We start from the raw sequence: 24,289 nt of genomic DNA on the forward strand, positions 1-24,289 counted from the left end.
ATGAGGCCCTGAATGACCTATAAGCAGCATAGCATAATTAAACTTCCTCAATAGCTTCCTTACATTAACACAAATATTTTCCATGTTGCAAACATTCTGAAATTTTATGTTTAAATCTGCAAATTAGGCAATTATCTACCTAAATATGCGCTAATTTCTCCAGCCCAAAAAACCGAACTTCAGATAAAACCTGGAAATCTGCTAGGAATAATCAAACATTTTGATTTTATTGGATGCTCTAAAAATCAGGCTCTGAATGACACATGAACTAACTCCTTAGAACTATAGTTAGAAATAAAATTGGGAGGTTTGTATGTAACTAAAGTAGATGTTAGGCTTAAAGTATGTAAAACTATAATTTTTAATATTTTAGTATTATTATTTTTAGTATTTACAGGGAGAAATTTTCATTATCAGGAAACTTCCCCAGGTGCTGACTTACATTTGGACAGTTACATGCACATGAGGCATTATCTCATTAAATATGCACTAATCTGCATAATCCTTCAATAGACAAAGCGTAGTCAAATAACAGCCAGTGAAGGTTTTCCAACACGTGAAGACAGGAAATGAAGCGGTATGGGACAGTAATTCTCCTAAGTGAAGCTGCAGCAATAAAAAATGCATATTGTATTAACCCAGTTCTGTATTAATCTAAGCCTTGAGCTCGCCAAGAAGCTCTGCTATTAAATGTTGAACAAGATAAAATCTCTGTATTTAAGAAATATAATTTTTAGGGCTTTAAAATTTGGGTTATTTAAGACTTTCAGGCACTCGTGGATACTCATCATCTCAACCTTCTTCTCTCTTTCCATTAAACTCGTCTCCTCTTTCTTGCTTTTTTATTTTAAGCCTCCTTTTTGCAGATTCTCCCCCACCTCCCACCCTCCTCACTCACAGTTTCTTCATCTCCCCTTTACGCCTCCCTCCAGCCTTCGCACTCCGACTGCTCTGCCCTCCTTTGGTTCGCTTTCTTCGCGAGGTGTCAGCTTTTAATTGTATGTTGTTTCGTGCGCATAAAGAAACTGCCAAAGGATCCGAGCGTGATAAGACTTTTTTAAAGTGGCGAGCCCCGTCTTGTCTCCTCTCGTGTTCTGTCACGTTCCCCTGAGTTGCAGTGCCTCGCAGTTTCCCCGCAGCTGTTTAAAATTTTCTGCCGTTGGGCTCAAACATACATTTTCCTTTCGAATATACACTCACGCTGACAAATAGGCTTTAGGATTTGGAGCGGCGAGTGAGTAACGGTGTCTGAATCTGGAGATCTGTTGGTCCTCCATCTGCGATGCGGAGCGCGAGAAGGGAGAGGGAGCGAGTATTAGTGATTGGCAGGAGATGTGAGACAGCTGAATGACATCTGGTCCCAGTCTTTAACACGAGGAGCTGCAGAGCTGAGAGGCTTCAATTACACCAATGAGCATTCAATTAGATGCAGCCAACGGCAGCCTGGTGCAGGCCGGCGCTGCCATACAAGCTGCAGGGAGCGCACACGCACACACGTGCATCCCTGCACACATATGTACTCACACACTCACGAACCATCTGGCCGGCCCTGAAACCCCGGCCCCAATGTGGAAAATAGAATGAATTTGTCTCATACGATCTCTCTTTCTTTGTCTCCGCTTTATTCCTGTTTAGCCCAGTTATTTTTTATCTCTTGGCCTGCTCCTTTTCTCCTCATAACTGCCTTGAAAATAAATGCTTGTTCAATGAGGGTGACTGTCTTTGACAAATGCAAGTAAGAATGGGTGTAGAAAAGAAGAAAAAAGGCAGAAAAGAGGTTGCAATGAGTGCAAAAGATAGAGACAAAAGGGAGCTGCTGGAATTGTCTTTGTCATCGACTGAGGGAGAGAAAAGAAAGGCTGGAAAAATGGACCAGGAAAAGGGTTGGTGGAAAATGAGGTACTGAAAAGCTAAAGAGGGAGGAAAGTATTTTAAAAAAATGTAGACGAGGGAGGAAAAGGCCAGTACGAAAATTGGGAAGTAGGGAAAAGGAAGATAAGAAATGTGCAAGTAGGGAAAGATAGATGAAGGGGTCGGGATATACGAAAGAAGGGAGAGCAATGAAGCAGAGAAGGGAAAGGAAAATGTAAAGCAAGAATAGGGAGGAAATTAAAAAGCAAGGAAAGTAGGAAATGAAAAGGAGGAAAAGAAGAGGGAATAAAAGGAAAAAATGTGGAAAAGATGAGAAAACGAAAGAATAAGAAAATGAAAGTTAAAGAAGCAGAAACATACATAAGAACCAAAGTAGAGAAGAAGAAAGTAAATCAAGGGCAGAAAAAGGAAAATGACAATGATGATGGAAAGATGAGGAAAGAAAAAAGTGGAAAGGAAAGGATGGAGGAAACAAACGAAGGTGGGGGAAAAAGCGCAGCGAAGGTAAAAGTGAAGTGATTCTCTACAATGACCATTTATTAGCATTGTAAACACACTCGAGCGTGTTTGTGGATCTCTGGCTCACCCATAGAGAAGGAGGAGGTCTGCAAAATAAAAACATACTTTCGATTATAATAAAGAGGTATGAATGAGAGCTCTTGTAAACAGCCTTCCCTCTGTGTTACCTGCTCCGTGGAGTCAGAAATGAGATCTAGCAGCAGCGCTGAAACCACATATCTCCTCGCTCATGTGGCGCATTGTCTGCCTTATCTGGAAAAACAACACTGTTTGAATTAGGCTGGAGCGTGCGTTTCATGGGATGCGATAGAAAGAGCGGCGGCGGTTTTTATCCCCACCTTTGCGCAGAAGTAGAAATCCATTTCGGGTTGTGATGTACGACGGAAAATTGGAGAAAATCGCTTCGCAAACGAGATTGGTTTTGGCTTCGGTGTAAGTAAGTGCAGATGAGTGGGGGGAAAAACTCACATGCGTGCAGAGGCACACTCGTGCGCTTGGTGTCTTTAGCTTTGTTTGCACACACACAACACACACATTTCCTGCTGCAGCACCTCGATATCTGTCGTCATTGGCTGCGTTCAATTTGACTGTCTGGGTGAAGGATATCTTTGTAGAACCTCAGCATTCACCACGGTGTCAAACAAGATGGATTTTCTTCATGGTGTCTTGTTCGTGTGTGTCTTATTTGTATCCGTGTGCAAGAGTGTGTGTGTGCGTGTAATCTCATGGTACGGTATATACACGCAAACTGTATATACGACGCATACACCTCACATTGACAGTGTCCACCCTTTTAACATGAGGCAGAGGAAGCATCTCTGTGGTAAGACCTTTACTTTCTGCTCTGATGACTGTTTGCTTTCGGAGGTTTTGCACTCACACACACTCGCACTAACACACACGCGCGTATTTGTGGAGTGAGGTGAAAGGTTGAGTTGTGCTCACAGACAGTGTTTTATAGCCTCTGCTTCGCCATCATTTAAGCGTTGGCACATAGGCATTAATTATGCTTAAGTACAGGCCGTATGCTTAATGCCAGAAAGAAGATTAACAGTGAGGAGAGTTCAGCCTTCAGGGGTCCCTGAAATAGAGGGTGACTGCTGAAAGGGAGAGGGCTTTAATATTTAGTTTAAAGGGGAAGGCTTCAATCATTTGGCATCACATAGGGGCCAGCCGTAGACTGCATAATGTCCAGGTACTCTAAACAGTCATTGTTTGTAATAGCCAGCAGGGGGTGACTCATCTAGTAAAGTCTAATGGAAACTTACTTCTCATTCGATTTATGATCTCAGTAAAAACTTTCCGCTGGAATTTATGGCCTCAATCAGTAGTTTTAACGCCACAGTCACATTAGGGAAAACAGGGGTTGCATGACCAAAATTATTGGGACAGTATGTCATGAACTTGAAGTTTTATTGCCTCTGAAATGGTGGCTTCAAAGAAGCGGACCAAGCCTTGGCAGCACTCGCAGCCAGGTGCCATCCTCCAAGCGACTTTGGTGCATCAGGACGGCGATAAAACAGAAACAAGACGGACTCTGTCTGCTTTGAATTGGGTCGAGTTGACAATTAAAATTGCAATCTTGCCACTTGCATTCAGAGAAAGTCACATTAACTACTGAACCTTGGAGTTGTGAAACAGAAATGGTTCCAGAAATAGTGACGTAGTTGCTCAAGGACGGTGATTCAACTGCGCGATGACGTAGGCGCTCAGTAACCTTACAAAGAGTCCACTACTGCAAAAAATATATATATTTTGCAGGCAAGTTGCACAGACTGACTCAGATTGATTGCAACATGTTGACGATCGGCTATATTAGAGTTATTATTATTATACAGTTATTTCCACACCTTTAAAGTGAATGCAGTCAGTTCAATCAGACCATGATAATTTGGAGACCAGTTACCTCCCACCAGAGGGTGAGGATGTTGCACATCTGGGCGACCAGTTGATTCCAACAACTGTTTGAACTCGGTCACCAAATTCCCAGATTTTCCATAGCCGCAGTGAGTTTGTGGTCCTCATTTTTCCCTCTAGTGTGACTGAGCCGTAAGTCAAATTTAATAAAACATGATGATAATTTTCTCAATTCTGGTCCCACTCTTAGTTACAGTGAATATAAAATAAAGCAGGGGCTTCTTTTGATTGACAGTATAAGCATAAGAGTATAAGCAACGTGTCTCCTCTTGTTTTCTACTTCTTAACCCTCCTGAGACCCTCACACATCCTCACACGGGGTCATTATATTTATGCTTTTCTATAAATTCGAAGTGTTTTGTACCTTGTGACACAATGATGAATTTATAATGTACCATAAACCCACTGTCCCCATGCAAGGTTGTACTTTTTAAATATTATTCGAAAGACGATGGTCCACCTAATCCCAAATAGCTCGGAAAAATTAAAAATAGATCCCAACAAGAGCTCCAGCCTCAGGAGGATGATGGGACTTCATCCAGATTTTTATATTTGAAGTCTCTGAGCCCAGCTGATATGAATACACCCATATGTTTAGTCTTTCTTTGGCCCTTAACTCAATTCAGTGTCATGTTTACTAATTTACTAAAAAACGGAACTTTTAGCTTTTAAGGATTCATTGACTCTCACATTAAGTGGCTATTTTGATAGTTTAAATGGCATTTTGGCAATTTGCTGGTGCAAAAATAGTTTTGTGTTCTGTTTTTTGCATAAACGTAAGAGTTTTATGGGCTTTTTCTAAATCTGCACCTTGATACCTCCAAACTATCAAACTAACTGGTACAGGGATAGGTTGACATCAGTCAACAAGGCCGATATAGGCCAGTTCCAATGTGTGGTGCCCTTTAGACTCAGTTTCATCCTCTGAACTACAATATCATAAAAGCTCCCATCATTACCCTGTGATATAGATGTGATAGTCTTTGTTGAGCAGGCAGACATTTATTTATAGAAGCATGAGTTAGCTGAGCAGACTCGGAGCTCTTGTTGAATCTAAAGTGGTATAATTGGCTAAAAAGCCCCATATAAGCAGTGTAGGAAGGTTAGTTTCCTCCTGCATTGTCTGAGCCCTCTCCGCTGAGCTTTAATGCTTCTTGAATATAAAAAAATATATAACATTAACTAAATCGCTGAGATGATTTCTGCCTCCGGAGCAGCTCCGCCTCAGAGAAACGCGCCAAACCTAAAACACTGCAACAGCTGCTTTTTACTGATTCAGACACTTTGGGGACTTATTAGCAAAATCAGCTTCTGTAGTGTTTGCCTGCACACGCTACAGATTCTTCACAAAGACCTCAAATAAAGAGCATTTCAAGGTTTACATGTGCAGGATATCCCCACACTCCACTGCTGTACACCTCCGGACGCCCAGCAGCTAACGTGTGTTCAGTGCTGTCCTCTGGTACGCTGTCCCGGTCCAGCCAGGCGACCCAGCCACGCCTCAGCCCCAGGTTTGACACCACCCTCTCTGGCTCCTCTCTCCAGGTATGAGTGCTCTGCAGTTGCAGAACCTGGCCACTTTAGCGGCGGCAGCGGCGGCGGCCCAAAACTCAGCCAGCCCCTCCACCGCAAACCCCCTGTCCTCCAACGCCGCCTCCCTGGGAGCGTTGGCCAGCCCAGGTAACGCCACAGCCACTCAGGTTGGGGGGTCCAGCGCCGGGGGAGGGTGGAGGGCCCGACGCCTGCCTGCGTCCTTCGCTCTCCATCGTTACCATTGCCACTGTTGTCGTCCCACGATCCCCGCCGCATCATCACCGACACCATTACTGCCGAAACATCCTCATTGTTTGGATCCCCGTCAGTGTTGTTGACCTTCTTTCTGGCACATTCCCATGGTGTGTGTATGTGTGTGTGTCCACCTTCATATCAAGACAGACACCATGCTGTGTTACTCACCCGCTGCCTGCCTGCCTCACCTCCCTCACCATGTTGCCCCACAGCCATGCCATCCTGTGATACACATGCGCTGTCCATGGTGCGCGCGCATGTATGTGCGTTTTCGTGCTTAAGTGTTCCCGTCAGGTTTAGACCTATGTGTGTTTCTTCCGTCCTATTTTTGGTCGATTTCTTTGTTCATGCCTCACCTCACCAGCTCTGGAGACGTTGTAGAAACTTTTTAGAGCAGCAGACTGGTTTTCTTTCCCAGCGGACAGCGTTTGTTTGTGTTGTTTCTGTGTTCATAGCTGTGGGTTTTAAAAACCTCCTGAACCCGGCTAAGGTTAAATACCATCACCTTCAGACTCCCCCCTCCTACCTCTTCTTCCCAAAGTGCCTCATCATTCTCACTCGCACTGCCCCTCCTCCTCTCCTCTCCTCTCCTTGTGTTCCTTCTCGTTGCCCTCGTCTATTCCTGCTGCCCCGCTTTTGACAAGCTCCCTGTTTCTGCTCCGTCATCCTCCCCTCTCATGTCGGCTCGGCCTCGCTCCAGCAGCCGTGGTTTTGCTGTCTCTTTTGGTGCGCACTCCCAACAGAGCATGAATATGAAAAACTACCCCCCTCCTCCCATACACACGCATCCCCCCCCCCCCCCCCATCTTCTTCCTCCTTAACACTTGTGCCTCTTCATCCCACTCCCTGCCTTCACCGAGCTGATCTGCGCTTGGCGTGAACGCCCGTTCTCGTTTCGTTCTCGCCATACTTTTCACCTTCTCTCTTTTATTCCCGCCTGTGTCTCCCTCCTCCTCCTTCTTCTTCTTCTTCTTCTTCTCTCTCTCTGAATGTCAGTCCAACCTTGAATAGTACGCACTCAGGCTGAGCCGCTCTTTGTGAATGAGTGGCGGCATATACTGCATGAAACTGAAAACGTCACGCCAGTTTTGATAAATATAGACAGTTCTGCATGGAGACAGGCCGTGTGCTGACATTACGCTTCCTTTTACCGCAACATTTCTTAACGTGTTCAGCCGCAGTCCTGCTTTGTTGGCATCGCTTTCATGAAATCAAGGGTAAATTAATACTTTTTTAAAAAATTGTTTTTGTTTTAAGCAGAATGAGATCGAAGGCTTTGTGCACCACATTTCCCTACCCACCCCATCCTACCTGTCCACCAGTTTGTCCACACATTTGCCATCACTGCGTGTTCAGGTGTATGTGTGCGTGAGTTTGCGTCCAACTGTGGTCTATTCATCCATCGCCCGTTGGCTGTTTTTGTGTGTTTCAGTTGATTTAAAATAAAACCAGGGAAAAGTCATTTAATTATAGTCCACATTTCTGAGGTTTGACTGTTATATGCATTCTGTGCATATCTGTGCTTCTTTGGATTGTCCTTATGTTTATGTAATGCTCTTACAGCATTACCTCGATTGCAGCAATCCTGCAGTATACTTGCTTTGGTGCACAACATACCATGCAGAATTCTGTTATCATCTCCATACACTTCTATAGATTATTATATTTAAGGTCAAGGTGCCACTGCTTGTTTTGTAAAGGTTAATTAAAGGTGCCACTTGTAGCACGTTTAAGCATCAGTATAGCATCAGATCAAACACTCATAAAGGAACGGTGCAACTATGAGGAGAATTGGTTTTATTAAGATCTTTTCTGCCTTGAACCGTGGTGCTTCTTGTCAGAGAGATGCTCCCTTTTCTCCATTCACACCGGCTGAACTCGAGAGATAAACAAATTGTGAAGTGATTTCTCCATCAGCCTCTCGGCATTCATCGTCGCCACGAGCTCACAAAGCTTTTTTTCTCTTTGCCCGTTGAAGAAAGGAGTCTCGGTCTCAAATTGAGAAAGAAAATATGCACAGAAACATCTGCAAACCTGCATTTGCATGAATAAGTTAGTCATATTAATTCCTCTAAAAAACAGAAGAAGAAAAAAAACAAAGGACAATCAAGCCACAGCTCCTTCCCAATCGCTGATTTGCATTACATGAAGGTGCCTCCTTGTCAGTTGCTACTGCTAGCAAAAAGCTGCAGTGTAGCAGAACGCACTATGAAGGAGCTGAAGCCAAGTTTTAATATGCTGTCAAAGCAGGAAATTGAGCCCTTCAGGCGACACTACAGCACGAGGAGCCCGACATGTCTAACAAGCACTCTGTCCTGGCAAGTCCATTTTCCAAATGTTAGTTTTAGGTTATTGTAGTTTTTTAGTTAGACTAAAGAATTTCAGAAGCTTCTTCAGCCCCAGGTTGCACATTGTGGGGCAAACCGTTTTTCTCTCAAGTGGGGTTCAAATTAGAGCTTTGTTTTAGAAGTTTGGTTCATCGCTCACTCACACACACACATCACCTTCTGATAATGCAACTTCTGCATGCGTGTCCATTTCACGTTTTTTGGGAGAGACAAAGCCTGAACTGGACAGCATTTTTAGTCTCTTGATGCCAAACCAGTGCCTGTTTTTTTTGTTTTGTTTTTTTTACCTTTTACTCTATGTAGTTCATGTCTAGAAGTAGTAAATGTTTAGGCTCAGTAATGACCGATTATTGTGATTCAGCTTGCCACCAAGTTTCAAGAAACTGAAGCGTGCAGCCATTAAAGAGATGAACTTACAGGAAGTAATCCGAGCCAGCTCCCTTTGGTCTGTGTAGCACATTTCTTTCCAAATTCCTTGTCATCACTGTCTGTGATAAATGCACCAAAAGCTGATGCTAATTTGCTACAATGGAGCATTTACTGTTTGCTTTAAATGAAGGTCAAGCTATGCAAAAGCCTGAACCTCTACACAAGGAACCTTGTTGCTTTGTTTTCTATATGTTTATGTAACATGTCCACTTCTTTTGTCTCCTACTCTCCCTCTTCACCTCTGTCCTTATCCCTCCTTTTTTTATTTTTGCTCTGTTCATCCTCCTCCTCCTCCCCCTCCTCCTCCTCTTCTCCCAGCAGCAGGCACCACAGCCAGCTCCAACGCTGGCGCCATGAACTCTCTGACCTCTCTGGGCACCCTGCAGGGCTTGGCAGGAGCAACTGTGGGCCTGAACAACATTAATGCACTAGCAGGTAGCGTTAACAGTGAGTATTCACCCTGCCATCAGCCACTCCACCTCCACCTCTGATCATACACAACCAACGGCGACATCACTACCGCAAAGCCTGTGAGTCAGTGCAGAGAGACGTAGCCGCAGCTGTCGGGGGGGTTGACTCAAGTGGGGTTTCTGATGACTTTGAATGATTCGCTTGTACGTTAAACAAACTCTGCATTTAAATCTGTTGGAACCAAGAATGTGCAGATTTGGTAGTAGAAGGAGGAAAATGCATGCCAAAGAAAATCAACATTTAATCTCATTGAACGAAGAACGAGTATATCAAAAATCCATATGTTTGTCCAACTCTAATGTGAACGGCTATTCCTAAGTATACAAATATCAGAAATGTTGAAACTGACTATCACCATGCATCACTTGGCTTTCTTCTGAAACAGAAAAAAGACAGCGTGATGCTTCGGTATTCCCACTTTTGCTAAAATTCCCAGAGTTTGGTTCCTCCCGTCGTCTCTCTGTGTCTCAGTTTGACTTAAAAAATAAATGGTTGTTCCTCTTTTAAAGACAGCTACTGCATAAAATCACCTGCCAACACATATTTCATCCATTCCTCCACTCATCTCTTCATCCGCTTCCTGGTTGTGTCCCGGGTTGTGCTTGCTGTAAGAGTGCCGGTGTGCCATCCTGGCATAGTTGGCGTGCTGCTCGTTGCCTAACAAAGGCTGTCACTGTGTCATCGTTTCACATCGTGTTGGATTTGTTGTGTCACTGTTGTGTTTTCTGTTGTTTCTGCAAAGCGGTTTGGACAAGTTGCACGGGGGGCTAAAGGCCAAAATTGTAATTTTTCCTTTGGTTAGCTGCCAATTTCACATTTACTGTTATGTAAATGTTGTAATTGTACCCTCACAATGCAGTTCTATCAATTTTCCTGGCTGGTAAATACAAATCTTTTCAATTTCATGCCAAAAATATAAAAGGTAGCTGTGTTGTGTTATATTTTAACACAAAACAAACTCAAATTTGATCATTTAAATGTCAAAAGGAGAAACCACAATTTTTTTCAGGCTGCTGTCATGCTAGGAAATACAATATTTGATCATTTTGTTGCACAAGAGGGCCCAAAAAGGCTGTTTTTGTCCCAATAATAAAAGCTAAATAGGACTCTTTTTTTTTTTCTTTCTTCAAAGTAAAAAAAAAATTAGAGAAAAGTCTAATTTGCTGTCAAAGCATTAACACAGCTGGGTGGTTCATTAATCCATTTTAAGTTTAAGCGAGTCACACACATGTTTCTTTCCACATGTGGATCGTATCGACCGCACGGCCGCCCTGTGTGGCGTTCTGGCATCTGCCGAGCCGTGTGGTGCGCGTCCTGCCTTTGACCTCTGGGGAGACGGGGCTGGGATCTTAATCAGAGCTGTTATGACAGCAGAGATCCTGTACAACCAGCCTCTTCCACCACATTATTCTCCCCTGACCTTTACCGCTCTTCGGTTCGACTAGCTGTATCCGCTGTGTAAATTATATATGCGTCTACTCGAGCGCACGCAGGTACAAAAACACAGAACATGTCTAAACACACACACACACGTGCTCGTCCTTTTGAGCCGAATGGGTCGCTTTCATTTTGCATCCCATTTTGTCCTCACAAACCCTTCTCTCCTCTTAGCGCATCCTTCCTCCCACTCACCCACCCACCACCAACAACCGCCCTCATTTAAACACATCTAGGCCTTAATTGAATTGCAAAGGTCACTGGTGCAATTATTCCTGAATAAATGAGTGACCTATAATCCAGAGCGCCGCGGTGATAATTTATTTCACTGTGTCTGACGGCGAGGCGACAGGACGCCGAGCCAGTGTCAGACCCCCTCTGACAAGTTGCCCTCCGTTGTGATATTAAGCCGTTACATGCAGCTAATGAGTGTTACTGCTGTGTTCCTTCACTTTTTAAAATCGCCACGCTCCCCTCCCCTCCCCGCCTACCCTTTACGCGCCGCGTGCCTGTCTTCACCCCTAAAGAGAGCCGTCACGGGCAGGAAAAGCACACATGATCGCACCCCAGTATTTGTTTAACAACGCCACTTTGAATGAAGCGAAAGATAATTCTTCATCTTCTTTTCATTTTATTTATTTATTTTTGTCGTTCCGTCGACGCTGCTGTGGTCTCCGAGTGTGTTTCTGTGTGTGCGCATGCAGCGCTGCATGCTTTTTACTCCGAGATAGCCGTGCAGCTCTGGCTGTCATCAGCTTCCTTCATACTTTACCGTGTTTAAATGAATCCTCTGTGTGTGTCCTGTGCTTGTATGTGTTCGTCCTTTGTGTTTTCTCGTCACACGGTTGGTCCTCTGTTTGTGTGTGTGTGTGTGTGTGTGTCGATGTGAGTGCAATTTACAGTATGGTCCGGCGTAGCTGTCGGTGTTTGTGTGTTATGTGTCTCGTGTCATGTATGTTCTTGTGCGTGTGTTAGTGTGTGTGTGTGTATGTGTGGTTAAAAACACAACCTTCAGTGGGAGCGCTAATGAGTAAGTGCACTCTTCTTTCTTTATTGTTGGGTTTTATGTAAAGTTGCTCAAATGCTCTCAGGTATGGCGGCTCTAAACGGAGGCCTGGGCGGCGCAGGGCTCACCAACGGGACGGCAGGCACCATGGACGCGCTGACGCAGGCTTACTCAGGGATCCAGCAGTACGCCGCCGCAGCGCTGCCCACCCTCTACAGCCAGTCCCTGCTGCAGCAGCAAGGGGCTGCCGGCAGCCAGAAAGAGGGTCAGTAGCCTAAGGCTGTATGTCTGCACATCAGTGCTGCTCAGTGGGAGTTAGATTTGAGAGTGTTTACAACAGCAACTTTTTTCCCCTAAACGTGTGTCTCCTCCAGGATTTGCTCTTCAAAAAAGCAAACAGGCATTTAAACTCAGCGCTAAAACCAAGAGTAGACTCTATAAAGTTATAGTGTTGTGGTGTAATGTCTTGATAAAATGTTAGTTTTTATCAAGTAATAAAAATCTGTGCTAAAAACATAATTGGCCTTAAAGACAGGATGCCTTTTAACTCTTTACCCCTTGAAAGTCTACTAGTTGTAACCCTTGAAGCTCTTTTCTGAACTGAAAGGTTTCTGTCACGGTTCACGCCCGCTGATAGAACAAAGTGACAGGGTTTGCATCAGATGTTAGTGGAAAAATCTGGAAACTATTCTCATCGTCGTCAAACCACGACTTTCTTGATACACTATGTTGCCAAACGTATTCGCTCGTCTGCCTTCACATCCCATTCTCCGCTCCAGCTTTTCTGGGAAGGCTTTCCACAATGTTTGGGAGTGTTTGTGAGAATTTCTGACCATTCTTCAACAAGCACATTTGTGAGCTCTGTTGGGTTGAGGTCAGGACTTTGTGCAAGGCAGTCAAGTTCTTCCACACCTCCTTGCTCATCCATGTATTCGTAGACCTCGCTTTTGTGCACTGGTGCGCAGTCATGTTGGTCAACCCAAACTGTTCATACAAAGATGGGACATGAAATTGTCCCAAAATGTCTTGGTATGCTGAAGCATTAAGAGTTCATTTCACTGGAACTGAGAGGCTGAGCTCAACTCCTTAAAAGCAACCCCACACCATAATCGCCCCCCAGACAAGTACCGTTCCCCTGGTAACCGCCAAACTTAGAGTCATCCATCATATTGTTAGTCAGAGAGGTGTGATCTCAGGCTTGGATGCAGCTGCTCGGCCTTGGAAACCCATTCAATGAAGCTCTGTAAGCACCGTTGTTGAGCTGATCTGAAGACCACATGAAGTTTAGAGGTCTGTAGTGACTGACTCTGCAGAAGGTTGGCGACCTCTGTGCACCATCTGCCTCATCATCTGCTGATGCCACTCTGTTATTTTACATGGTCTAGCACTTCATGGCTGAGTTGCTATCATTACCAATTACTTCCACTTTGTTTGACTTGTTGCTTAGGTGTCATCCTATCACAGTACCATGCTGAGCTCCTGAGAGCGACCTATTCTTTCACAGGTGTTTGTAGAAGCCGTTTGGACGCCTAGTTGCTTGATTTTATGCACCTGTGCCAGGGAGGGGAATGGAACACCTGAATTCAGTCATTTGGATGGGTGACTGAATACCTGAAACTCATAATTGCAAAATAGTCAAATGTTGTCCTAACGTGGGCAAAGAGTTAAAAAAAAAAAATGTACTTTTAAAACTAAACAACGTTTCAGTTCATAAAAAAGTTCATCCTCATCTCTTAAAACCAAATTCTTTGTTTTACAACTGGACCAAACCTATTTTTATGTCCTTTATTTCACTTACAATAACTCATTTCACATTGTTTTAGTAGCAAACAAAAGTAGTGTTTAATCAGACCTCTCTTGGATTCTGATCAATACTTTTATTACAGCGTCTGAGAGAGAAAATGTGATAACTGGTCAGTCTGCACATCAGCGCTTCTGCAAAGTGCCGCCTACGTACAGAACCTGGCAGCTGAAGTTAAATTTACCCAAAAGCTTTAGACGACAGCGCTGAATACAAACCAGATGATGAAATGTCTAGTAAAACAAATAGAGCCACATACTGTTTGTTTGTGCACTTCTCATCTCGGCTTGCAGCGAAGATAAATTTGTAAAGAAGCTGTCTTTCTTTGACAGTCCATCCAGGAGTTCAAAACCCCTCAGGGAGAACAAAGATGTGCCAAACACTGGGCTCCCTCGCTGCTTCATTTAGCTGTGGAGAGCATATTAAATGATTCTGAGAGATCTGACCTATTAGAATTATTAGAATGTGCGATAGAGGCTGGGTAGGAGGGCACCCTATGACCCCTCTTAAGAGAGACTACATGCGGCTGAGAGAATGAATAAATCAAAAGCAAAAGAATAGGGGACTACTTTTGTTTGCAGCAAACCAAAATATAATTATTAGCTGAAAACCAAAAGCTTTCATCTTTGTTGGATTTTCAATACAATTGAAGAATGCTGTTTAAATTCAATAACAAACCCAAGGTCATGGGATATTGTGGGAAGCGGCGTGCTTGTGCCGAGTTCCTATGACGACAGCCACAGTGCAGCGCTCCCTCTGCTGCAGGTTTGCTTAAATGGAAAAACTATACTGACCTCATATCTGCTCTGCATATCCCCCACCCCTCCTCCACCTCAGGTCCTGAAGGTGCCAACCTGTTCATCTACCACCTGCCCCAGGAGTTTGGAGACCAGGACATACTGCAGATGTTCATGCCTTTCGGAAATGTGGTCTCTGCCAAAGTCTTCATCGACAAACAGACAAACCTTAGCAAGTGCTTCGGTACGGCAGCAAAAACCAAAACACACACAAATGCCTGAAGTTATTTCTTTTTCTTGACTGTGTCATAAATCAGGGGCTGGGTTGTTGTTGAAGGGAACAGTGCTCAAATCTGAAGGACGGCAAGTTCTGACTGTGCATAAAAGATGGACGTTGTATCAAAGTGCCTTATCTGCATTTCTTCTGATATCAGAAGGGACAGATTTCTTACTTAATACAACATGATGCTCATTTTCTAAATGATGGTCCCATTTAGGGTTAAAAAAAAAAGACCAGAAACAAACACAATAAGCCACAGAGCAAGGCTACCTTGGAATTGGATCACATTTTAGTTTGTAAAGAAAGCAATGAATAGATTGCCCAATTCAAGGCTTTAAAACAAGGTACAATGAGCTGGTCTGTAGCTACATTGGTGGATACATCCATCTTTTATGTACAGTTTATCAGTGTACAACATGACTGTTGTGACTTGTTAGACTTTGAATAGTTGTAACTTCAATATTTTAGCGATAATTACAGAGCAATGATTTCTATTAGATCTGATCTGGCTGAGCAACGTACCTGAAAGAGCAAACAATTTTCCCACATGACACAAATGTGGCAGGAGACACTTCTGCTAAAAATAGTGATCATTTCCGTCTCTCATAATCGGCTCATAAAGCCGAAAATGATCAAGTTTTCCACTGGGAGGTTGTCCTCCGATGGCCAGTTTCCACAACATGTCTGAGCTATTACCAAGAACAGATTATTTTTTTATTGGATCAGCCTATATTTTTGTGGTGCTTTACTTCAAGTACCATAGAAAAGAGAAACATTCATGGCAAGGTTCTTCAGAAAGTTCCTGGAAGTTATTCATTTGGTACTTATTATTATAAGTCCTGACGTAACGCAGATGAATCGCCAACATAAACTGCTGACAATTCAAGAGAAGAGCCATTCCACTAATACCTGAATTTACCTGGATTCGAATGAGTCTTAGTAATACTTTAATAGCTCTGTAAACTAAGTGCAAACTAAATTTGAGTTGCCGTCTCAAACCATTGTGTCTATCTTCTATAAGTAATTCATATTTACACAGTTATTTCCAGGGAACTTTAGAAGGAACTGTTAGGGAATTGCATGAAAAGCTTGACAAAGAAGAATTCAGTGCCTCCTTTCCATCTGGATTTACGTTTTCCTTACTGGTATGTTTTTTTTTTTTTAAAGTACTAGAGTAAATCCTGGGAAAATACCGTGTAGATTTGCATTTGTATGGAAATCAAAACCTAAATATTACACATATCCAATCCACAAGCAGCAACTAAGGAAACCAGAACTAAATCAAGCATGGATCCAGGAAAAAACTACCGTCTGGTACTTGTCAGAAAATGGTTTGCGGGGATGGATGTGAGACAAGCGAGACGAGGAGTTTACTGTCAGCTTCAGAGGTTGTAGATATTACAGGGGGAAGGGAAGCGTTAGCGTAAACAAAAATGACTTTTTGGGGAGAAGATAGAAAAATAAATCTTAGTATAACCCCACAGTCTGCTCCAAAACCTTTAATTTTACTTTTTTAATCAAAAGTGGCCTTTGTCAAAGTAAATCTGTGCTTTAATGCAACCTACAATCTGTTTGTTTGTTTTTTGCTGTAGTCTCTTATTATTTTATTGATGCAACAAACGAACATCCCTTAGGCCATCATTACAGTTGAATCTTGTCTTATTGTACCAGGAGTGTTTTTAAACATATCAAAGACCCAGAAACAAGGTAAGGATGCCTTGTGAAGTATTTTTGTCATGCAAGAACTCGAGAACAAGGCGACACTCTAGCTTTAAATTGATACCATAGATGCATCTAGTAATCTAGTCTCACACAAGTTAAAATCAGTGACATCGATCTCAAGGTCAGAGCAAGTTTTCTGAAAATCGAATGTGATAACTTGAGAACAAGGCGATGTAGGATTTATGCAGGTAAGATCAAAGCAACAGTCATTGTAAGGAAAAGACCCTACAACATTAAGTAGAAACCCCAACAATCACATGACTACTTTTAAACAAAGAGTTGGTGACAATGGGAAGGAAAAACTCCCTTTTAACAGGAAGAAACCGAGCACACAACCAGGTTCAGGGAGGGGCAGCCTTCTGCCATGGCCGGTTGGGAATGAAGTAGGCCAATGTTAGGCTGCCTGAAACCCGTCAGTCTGACTCAATAATGTTTTAAAAGCCTTCTTGTTGTTATTTTAATACAGTTTCTTCACAACTGACCTTCTTCTGACTTTTCCTCTAACCGTCCACTTTTCTCTTGCATCCCCTCACAGGCTTCGTCAGCTACGACAATCCAGTGTCGGCACAGGCAGCCATCCAGGCCATGAACGGCTTCCAGATTGGCATGAAGCGGCTGAAGGTGCAGCTGAAGCGCTCCAAGAATGACAGCAAACCGTACTGATCTTAGCACTAGGGTCTATCTGCTCCCCATGTTAGCACTGCTAGGGTAAGTCCCCCCACAGAAAAAAAAACAAAAATGATGAAAATGAAAAAAAAAAACAGCAAACCGAGCCACGACCTCTCTACACAGGGACTCGGGGGTGAGGGTTCAAGGGAGGGGATGTGGGAGGGAGGGGGAGACGACCTACAACCACCCTGAGGGAGACACACGCCTTGTTTTCTTTCTTTTTTTTTCCTTCTTTTTTTTTCTTGCTTTTTTGGAGACTCTTATGTTCAAGTATTATTATTTATTACAGTTATTTTTGACACACATGAACGCTTCCATTACCACCATTACTTTGTGCAATTTTTTCTTTCTTTTTTTTAATAATAATGGAAGAAAGTAGCTTTTTTTTCCGATTTTTTGCTTCGCAGTTATTTAAAACTTTTCTCGGTGATTATTTATACTTTTTTCAGGACAGACGTAAAGACAAAGGAGCCATGAAGATTTTTTTATTTCCTCTCTCTCATTATGAACCTGAGGCCTGGTGAATGGTTCATTATTACTTTTTTTCTTTTTTACTACTTTAAAAAAAAAAATTTTTTGACGCGCACGCCGATATGCACATTCGACCTTTGACCTCCGCGGTGTTGGTTGCAGGCCGCCGCTGCTTCTCCAAAAACCCCTCTACGCCTGCTGGCAACCCGGGAGCAAAGGCTGCAAAACTTTTAGTGGCCTCTTTTACAGTATAGTCAGTGGTAACATCAACCTGCCGTACAGTTACAGTCTACCACCGCAGGAAGGAAAACAAACACGCATACTCCAGCTTTTATTTATGTGAAAATTTAAAAAAAAGAAGAATTTTTTTATTTCTCAAAGGTAAAAATGAATAATTAGTAAACACATTTCTGGGTCAGATCACATTGGTCTTTGTTGTGAAAGAGAAATTACAGCATGTAGAGCATTTTCAAAATAACATCCAGAATTTGATGAAGGCTATGACAATGCTATTACTACTAATAATAATAAAAGAGTTTATGGGTTAAGGGGGTAAACTGAAAATACTTGATGTTTGTTTGAAAGATTAAAAAAAAATAATTCAAAGTACAGAAAGCCACAGGCCTGTAAATTTTATTTGTAAAAAAAGCAGTTCTATTTTTATACAGCATTTTTACTGCCTCAGATTTAAAAGAAAAAGGATTTTATTTATTGCCTATCGTTAAGTTATTGGACTCCTATAAAGTATACAGCATCATTATAAAGTAGACCCTTGTGGAGAAGTCTCGTGGAATTGGGTTCTCTGGTGTTTTTTTGGTGTTTTTTTTTTTAGTGCAGAAAACCACAGTCACCAAAACATTTCGCCGCCATTCGACGCCCCTCCCACCAGCACCACCACCACACTCTTCTCTGTGCTGTTCACCCACCCATCTATCCATCCATCTCTCTCTCTTATTACCACTCTCTCCCTCTCTCCATCCATAGTGGGACTACTTCTTTCACTTGTCGAATTTCAACCTTTTTCCTTGCGTTTTTTTCTTTTAATTTCATAATTTTGTTTGTTTTGTTTTGAGTGTTTTTTTGTTTGTTCGTAGCCCCTCCTTTACCTGCCGACTTTTACAAAGATCTGAAAGCAGAAAGGAACGAGTTAAAAGAACCTCCCCACCCGTTCCCCGTCTTAAAAAAAATTAATTCTCCCAAATGAACATCCATCCGGGATCTGATGGATAGCGCTTTGGGTGCTCCTTTGTTTATTTCTTGTTGTTTTTTGTGTGTGCGCGTACGTACGAATGAGTGAACGTGTGTTGTTGCTTGTTAGTATATAGACTTGAAACATCAATATCATTTTATATTACTAAAAAAAACCAAGAAAAAACGGATTTAAAGCTAAAATATTTGCAGATGAAATCAGTGAGTGGCGTTGCTGTTCTGCTGTTTTGCATTGTTGTTCGTTTGTTGTTGTTTGCTGTTTGTTGTTGTTGTTTCTCCTTTATTTATTTATTTTTCATTTTATTTTATTTTTTTTTACATAAAAAAAGAAATGCTGTAGTGGTGTGGTGCTCTGGCTCTCTGTGTGTAACTCTCTCCTCTCCCGTTTTTTCTTTCCCCCTTTTAGAACAACCCATCTCCATGCCTGTTAGCTCATCGTTTGCCTAGCATGTCTCCGTGGTGTCGAAAAAAACACAAAACTTTAAACAAAAACAAACAAACAAAAAATACCCACCAAAAAAAAAGTGCCATCGTCCTCCTCCTCCTCCCCCGTCATTGTTTTTTCTGATGTCTTTTCCGAGCTCACCTGATCATAACCTGGTTCTCCTCCTCCTCCGCCACCGCCGTCTACTGACCTTTTTTGAACTTTTAGCTTTTTTGGACTTTTTTTTTTTTTGTTTGATTTTTGGTCTTTTTATGTTTTTTTGTTGTTTTGTTTTTGGTTTTTGGTTGTTGTTTTTTTTTTTTTGCTCTTTTGCATGTGACCTCATTTGGATCTGTTTTCCGGGAGGGTTTCAGGGAGGGAGGGAGGCGATAAGGGAGGTGTGGGTAAATGAATCAATGTGAACACAAACAACATTAAAAAAAGCTGCATTCGTATGAAAAACAACAAAAAAAAAAGACTGAGATTTTTATGGATAAAAAAATGTTCCTTTTTTTTCTTTTTGAGAAAAAACAACAACCTGTGGCAAAGTGATTTCCATACAGTGTCTTTTTCTTTTGTTTCTTCTTCTTTTCTTCTTTATTGTTGTTATTATTATGTCAGTTACTTTTCCTTCCTTCTTCATTTAAAGTAAACTTGAAAGTTCACAACAGGAATTGGCGCGTCTTCTTGCTTCTGGTGCCGATGGAGAGGAGAAAAAAAAACACACAAAAAACACACACAAAAAAAGCCACAAGAGCGCGGGCCAGAAGCAGTCGGCGTCAGTTTCTCTGAGAAATAAGACTACTTCCAAACAGTTTTGAATAAAAACTGTCTGATCAATATTAGACTCTCTCAGAGCTCTCTAATGGTTTTTACATTTTTCAGGCAGTGTAAAGTTTTTTGATAAGGCCATTTTAAGTGGCTCTGTTTCTCATTCAAAGTCTATATATAGAACCACTTTTTTCTAGAGTAGTTTAAAGGTAAAAATAAAAAAACGACATTTGCCCTGTTTGGGGGGGAGAAATGCTACCTACTTGTGTCACCTTTTGCTGAACTGACTCACAGATAGACAATCCGTGGTTTAAATGCACATGATGAAATGACCTATATTTTCTACTGTTTAAATGTATAGAGGAAAAAAAAATACTACGATACCTGTAACCCGCGTTAACGTCGGTGCTTCTCGTGAGTTTAGTTGTGGTTTCATCACAAGTCTAACGGTCTTAAATGTCTCATGTTTTTCAAGAGAAGACTAAAAAAAAATCAGTTTACTTGAACAATAGACAAAGCCTTTCATATTACTATAACAGTTACTTTGTTTTTTATTATAATTTTCTTCTTTTTTTTTTAAGGAGTCCCTATTTGCTAAATTTCCTGTTGGTTAATTACCTATATGAAATTCCTAAAAATATATATAAATATAAATATATCTATATATATATATATATATATAAAATGTCAGCTTGTGAAGCATCAATGTCATTATTATTTTATTTCTCTCGTGGGAAACAATATTTAGATGTGTTTTTGTTGTTCAGCAAAATGTCTTATAAAGGAAAAAAAGACAAAATCAGTGGAGTTCAGTGCCAAATTCTGAAAGGTACTTCCTGCCTAGCGCGTCAGTGTATTTCTTGTGAAATTATTTGATAACATGGGTATTTTATTATAAGTGTTTTGTATGGATCCCTCATATTTAAAAATATAGATTTAAAAAAAAAAGTTTGTTAACTTGCTATTCTGTGGTCTTGTTGCCTGAAAATGTCATGTTTGCTTTTTTCTTTGTAAAGATGTAACAAAAAAAAAACAAAAAAAGAAAAAAAGTGCCCATGTGTCATATATATATCTATACACACACACACAAACATTCATACACACACGGACATGCGCGCACACACTCTCGTGCAGACCTCACAGTTTACTTTGTTATTGTGCATGAGAGCCCCTGAGTGTGAAAGCCTCTACAGCAACCGCTACCGCCCGCCAGCGTGCACAAACACACACACGCACACACTTTAAAAACTCACACACACGAGTCACGCACTGATATTTTTAGCCATTGTACAGCAGTTTTACTCATCAAAGCCTTACCACAAATCTTTGCACTCCTGATCTATCTCTCTCTATCAGTATCTCGCACACACACACAAACACAGACGTCAGGCTTCAGCGTGGATTGTTTTGATTGTTTTGCCGCACTCCGTCCCGCTCCTCAGCTCCCACCAAAAACTTATAAATAAATAAATAAAAATGGAGGTGAGAGTCATACACAAAGCCTTATTTCTCAAGAACCCTCTTATCCCTTTTGTTGAGTTCAGAACGTCTCAGAGTTTGCGCCGTTTGTCTCAGACGGCGAGGATCATTACTTTTTGTGTATCACCTCAGACGAGCGTGCTCGCTTTCATGATGTAAGCACAGGGCAAGACTCGCTCGTTCGCAAACGAGCCTCGATCTTTTGAGGAAAAAGCACACGCCGGCGTCGGCTGGTCAGAGGAGTGAGGCGGGACGGGTCCGGAGCAAGTTTTGAGCCCATTTGATTTCCCCGTCGCCGAACTTGATCCTTCTGACGTTTCCTCCTCTTCTTTTTTATATAAGCGGTCATGAGACTTCTCCATGTGCGAGTCTTGTGGTGTAAACGGGCCAAAATCATGTTTAGATGCCAAAGTGTGTTATTGACATTCATCATAGTCGAGCCGTTTACATGGCACAGTGTTGTCAGTCTATTCAACTGCCCCCCGTCCCCCCTCCCTGAAAGCCTAGTTTACGGTCTGCAAAAAACCTACAAAAAATGTAAAAAACACAAAAAAAAAACTAAAGATGGCAGCATTATTTTCTACAGAAGCTCACCAGTCGCCTTAACCAGGGAGCGTTGTACCAGTATTACAGGAGATGTTGTCAGTCAGTGATGTGTGCCAAGTCTAGGTTCACTTTCGTGTGCCGTTAACCTCTCACTCGTCTGGGTTTTCACTCTTCTGCCATTTCGTCCGATCGGCCACAGCGGGAAGGCTGAAATGGCTCCTCGCAGCAGTTGAAGGCGATTCAGAGAGAACGAGAGAGATGGAGGCATCTGTTTGAAGGATGCCCCTCTCCGTCTGGTTGTTGTCTCCCAGGCTAACCGGGGTTATTAGAAACAGGGCTATGTGGAGAGACATCTTATTGGAATAGCGACGGGGGAAATAAAGCGCTTGTTGGTTGGAAAGGGAAGGGTCACGTCCACGGGTCCCGCGCGCAGGCGGAAACAACAGCCAGAGCCGAGATGAAGGCAATACAGCTTTCATTATCCGCTCTCCGAGACCAAACGCGATGCCAAACTTTATGCGATTTTACGGAGGGAGGCGAGCAGACTTCTTTTTTTCCTAAATGCAGTACACACACACACACAAACACACGAGGCGTGCCACAAACAGCCATAGCTACCTGTACGAAAGCCGGACAGTCCCCAGATCAGCGTCGATGGACCAGGTTTCGTGTAGTCGCGCCTTTTTTCAGCTCGTTCCAGCGCTGTCGTTTCCACATTCTGAGCGTCCCAAAAAAGCAAAGACAAATTGCCAAATCTCACCGACTTGCACAGAAGCCCCACGTCGCGCAGTCTCAGTGTGAAGCATCTCGTCTTTTTGTCCATGTCGAAGCACAACAGGGCCGTAGAAACGGAGTTTCTGTCGAGCGGCTCGCCTCAGGGGCTGTCATCGCCGATGCTCGTTGTAATCTTTCTATCTTGTCACTGTTCACTTCTCTGTTCTCCTTCTTTCTTAATTATCTTAAGTGCTATTTATCAAACAATGAAATCTGAAAGGAAAAAAAAATTGAACTTGTCGTTTTTTTGCATTATGGCTTATGTCAAGTTTTTTGAGGAAAAATGTTTTGTGTGTTCTCTCTTCCTGTGGCGTAAAAAAAGAGCTTGTTGTCTGTAGAGATAATCTAATTTTCTTTTCTTTTTTGGGGGTTGTTGTTGCTGTTTGCTGTTGTTGATTTGTTTCTTTTTAATTCTCAAAAAGGTTTTCAAGTAGTTTTCAAAGTTATTGTCACGAGAGAAGCCAAAGTCAATGCATTTCAGTGGATTCTGTAAGCGTGATGTATGTTTGTTTGACAACTCTTCGAAAATCTGTCACTGGATGGGATTTAAAAAGTACAAAAAATGCAGGCTTTCCTATTTCTACAACTGATTGTACTTATGCATTTTGTACCAGTGGAATTTTTTATACTGGAGATTAAAGGATACAACAAAAAAAATCTTAGAAAAAAAAACAAAAAAACGCTGTCTGGCCTGGTGGTGTGGCCTGACCCTGACTGGTCCCCGAGTATGATTTCTAGCTGGCATCGAGAAAGTTGGCTTTTGATATAAGATTTTCTAGGAGATCTTTGGCTTTATTTCTTTCACTTCTTTTTCCTCACTCGAGTGTTGTTCTTTCTTTCTACCTTTCTTTCTTACTTTTTTTCCCCTTTTTGTCCGAAAAACAGAGCGTAGGTGAGTGTCAGATCTTTCATTTTTTGCTTTATAAATAGTTCTTAGCAAGTTTGTCTATACAACAGCGGTAAGTTTCATTTGACTTCTGTATTGTGCCGTCTACACGATAAGACAATTATAGAAAAAGAAGGAATAGAAATATTTAGTCACCTTCAGTGGATTAATGTATTAGTTTAATAAAGAGATCAACTAATTAGAAGATTTTTGCTTTTAGCTGTTTAGATTTTTCCGGTTTCTCTGTCCTTCTCTGTGAACTAACTGTGTAGCTGAAGCAGTCAGAATTATTTTTGTAAACGTATGTTCTTGTGTGATGCAGTTTTTTGCTTCTGTCTCCTATATTAAACCATTTTTCCTAATACTTGTCTCTCTCTGTGTTGTTATGTTCCAGTGGCTGTCTGATGTTGTACTGTTTCACAACCTCTCTCCCTGCCATTCGCTCGTTTTCTCTCTCCTTCTCTTCTTCGTCATAGTCTCTCTTTCTCCCTCTCATTCTACCTTTCCCCTCTCATGTTCGTGTTTATTTATTTATTTTAATTCATTTATTTATTTTGGTTATTGTTTTTTTTTTTTATCACATAGTAAAGTTGACTCCATCCGCAATGACAACTCACTATGCTGTTCTCACGAAACATAGTAAATATACATCGAGGTGTTTGTATGTATATTACTGTGTAGCCCAAGTCGTCGCGCGACAGTCAACAAGTGTTGCCCAACCCAAAAAATGGCA

At 42.0% G+C, this 24,289-nt stretch overlaps 1 protein-coding gene across 23 annotated transcripts in view; it reads left to right on the plus strand.

Annotated features, from left to right (window-relative positions):
- Nucleotides 1-23,918, plus strand: part of celf2 (cugbp, Elav-like family member 2) — a 239,241-nt gene extending 215,323 nt beyond the window's left edge. For 3 of the 23 annotated variants that reach the window (XM_035907267.2, XM_035907294.2, XM_035907279.2), the window contains 5 exons: nt 5,854-5,988; nt 9,192-9,320; nt 11,855-12,052; nt 14,426-14,569; nt 16,863-23,918. In XM_035907267.2, coding sequence (XP_035763160.1) covers nt 5,854-5,988; nt 9,192-9,320; nt 11,855-12,052; nt 14,426-14,569; nt 16,863-16,990 — 734 coding nt within the window. In that variant the 3' untranslated portion in view covers nt 16,991-23,918. The remainder of the gene's footprint in view (nt 1-5,853; nt 5,989-9,191; nt 9,321-11,854; nt 12,053-14,425; nt 14,570-16,862) is intronic. The other 20 variants (XM_035907325.2, XM_035907335.2, XM_006780942.3 and 17 more) reach the window with 12 other exon arrangements.
- Nucleotides 23,919-24,289: the final 371 nt, after the last annotated feature.

Source organism: Neolamprologus brichardi, chromosome 17 (genome assembly GCF_056152115.1).
Source record: "Neolamprologus brichardi isolate AB-2024 chromosome 17, ASM5615211v1, whole genome shotgun sequence".
In the NCBI taxonomy this organism is placed as follows: Eukaryota; Metazoa; Chordata; class Actinopteri; order Cichliformes; family Cichlidae; genus Neolamprologus; species Neolamprologus brichardi.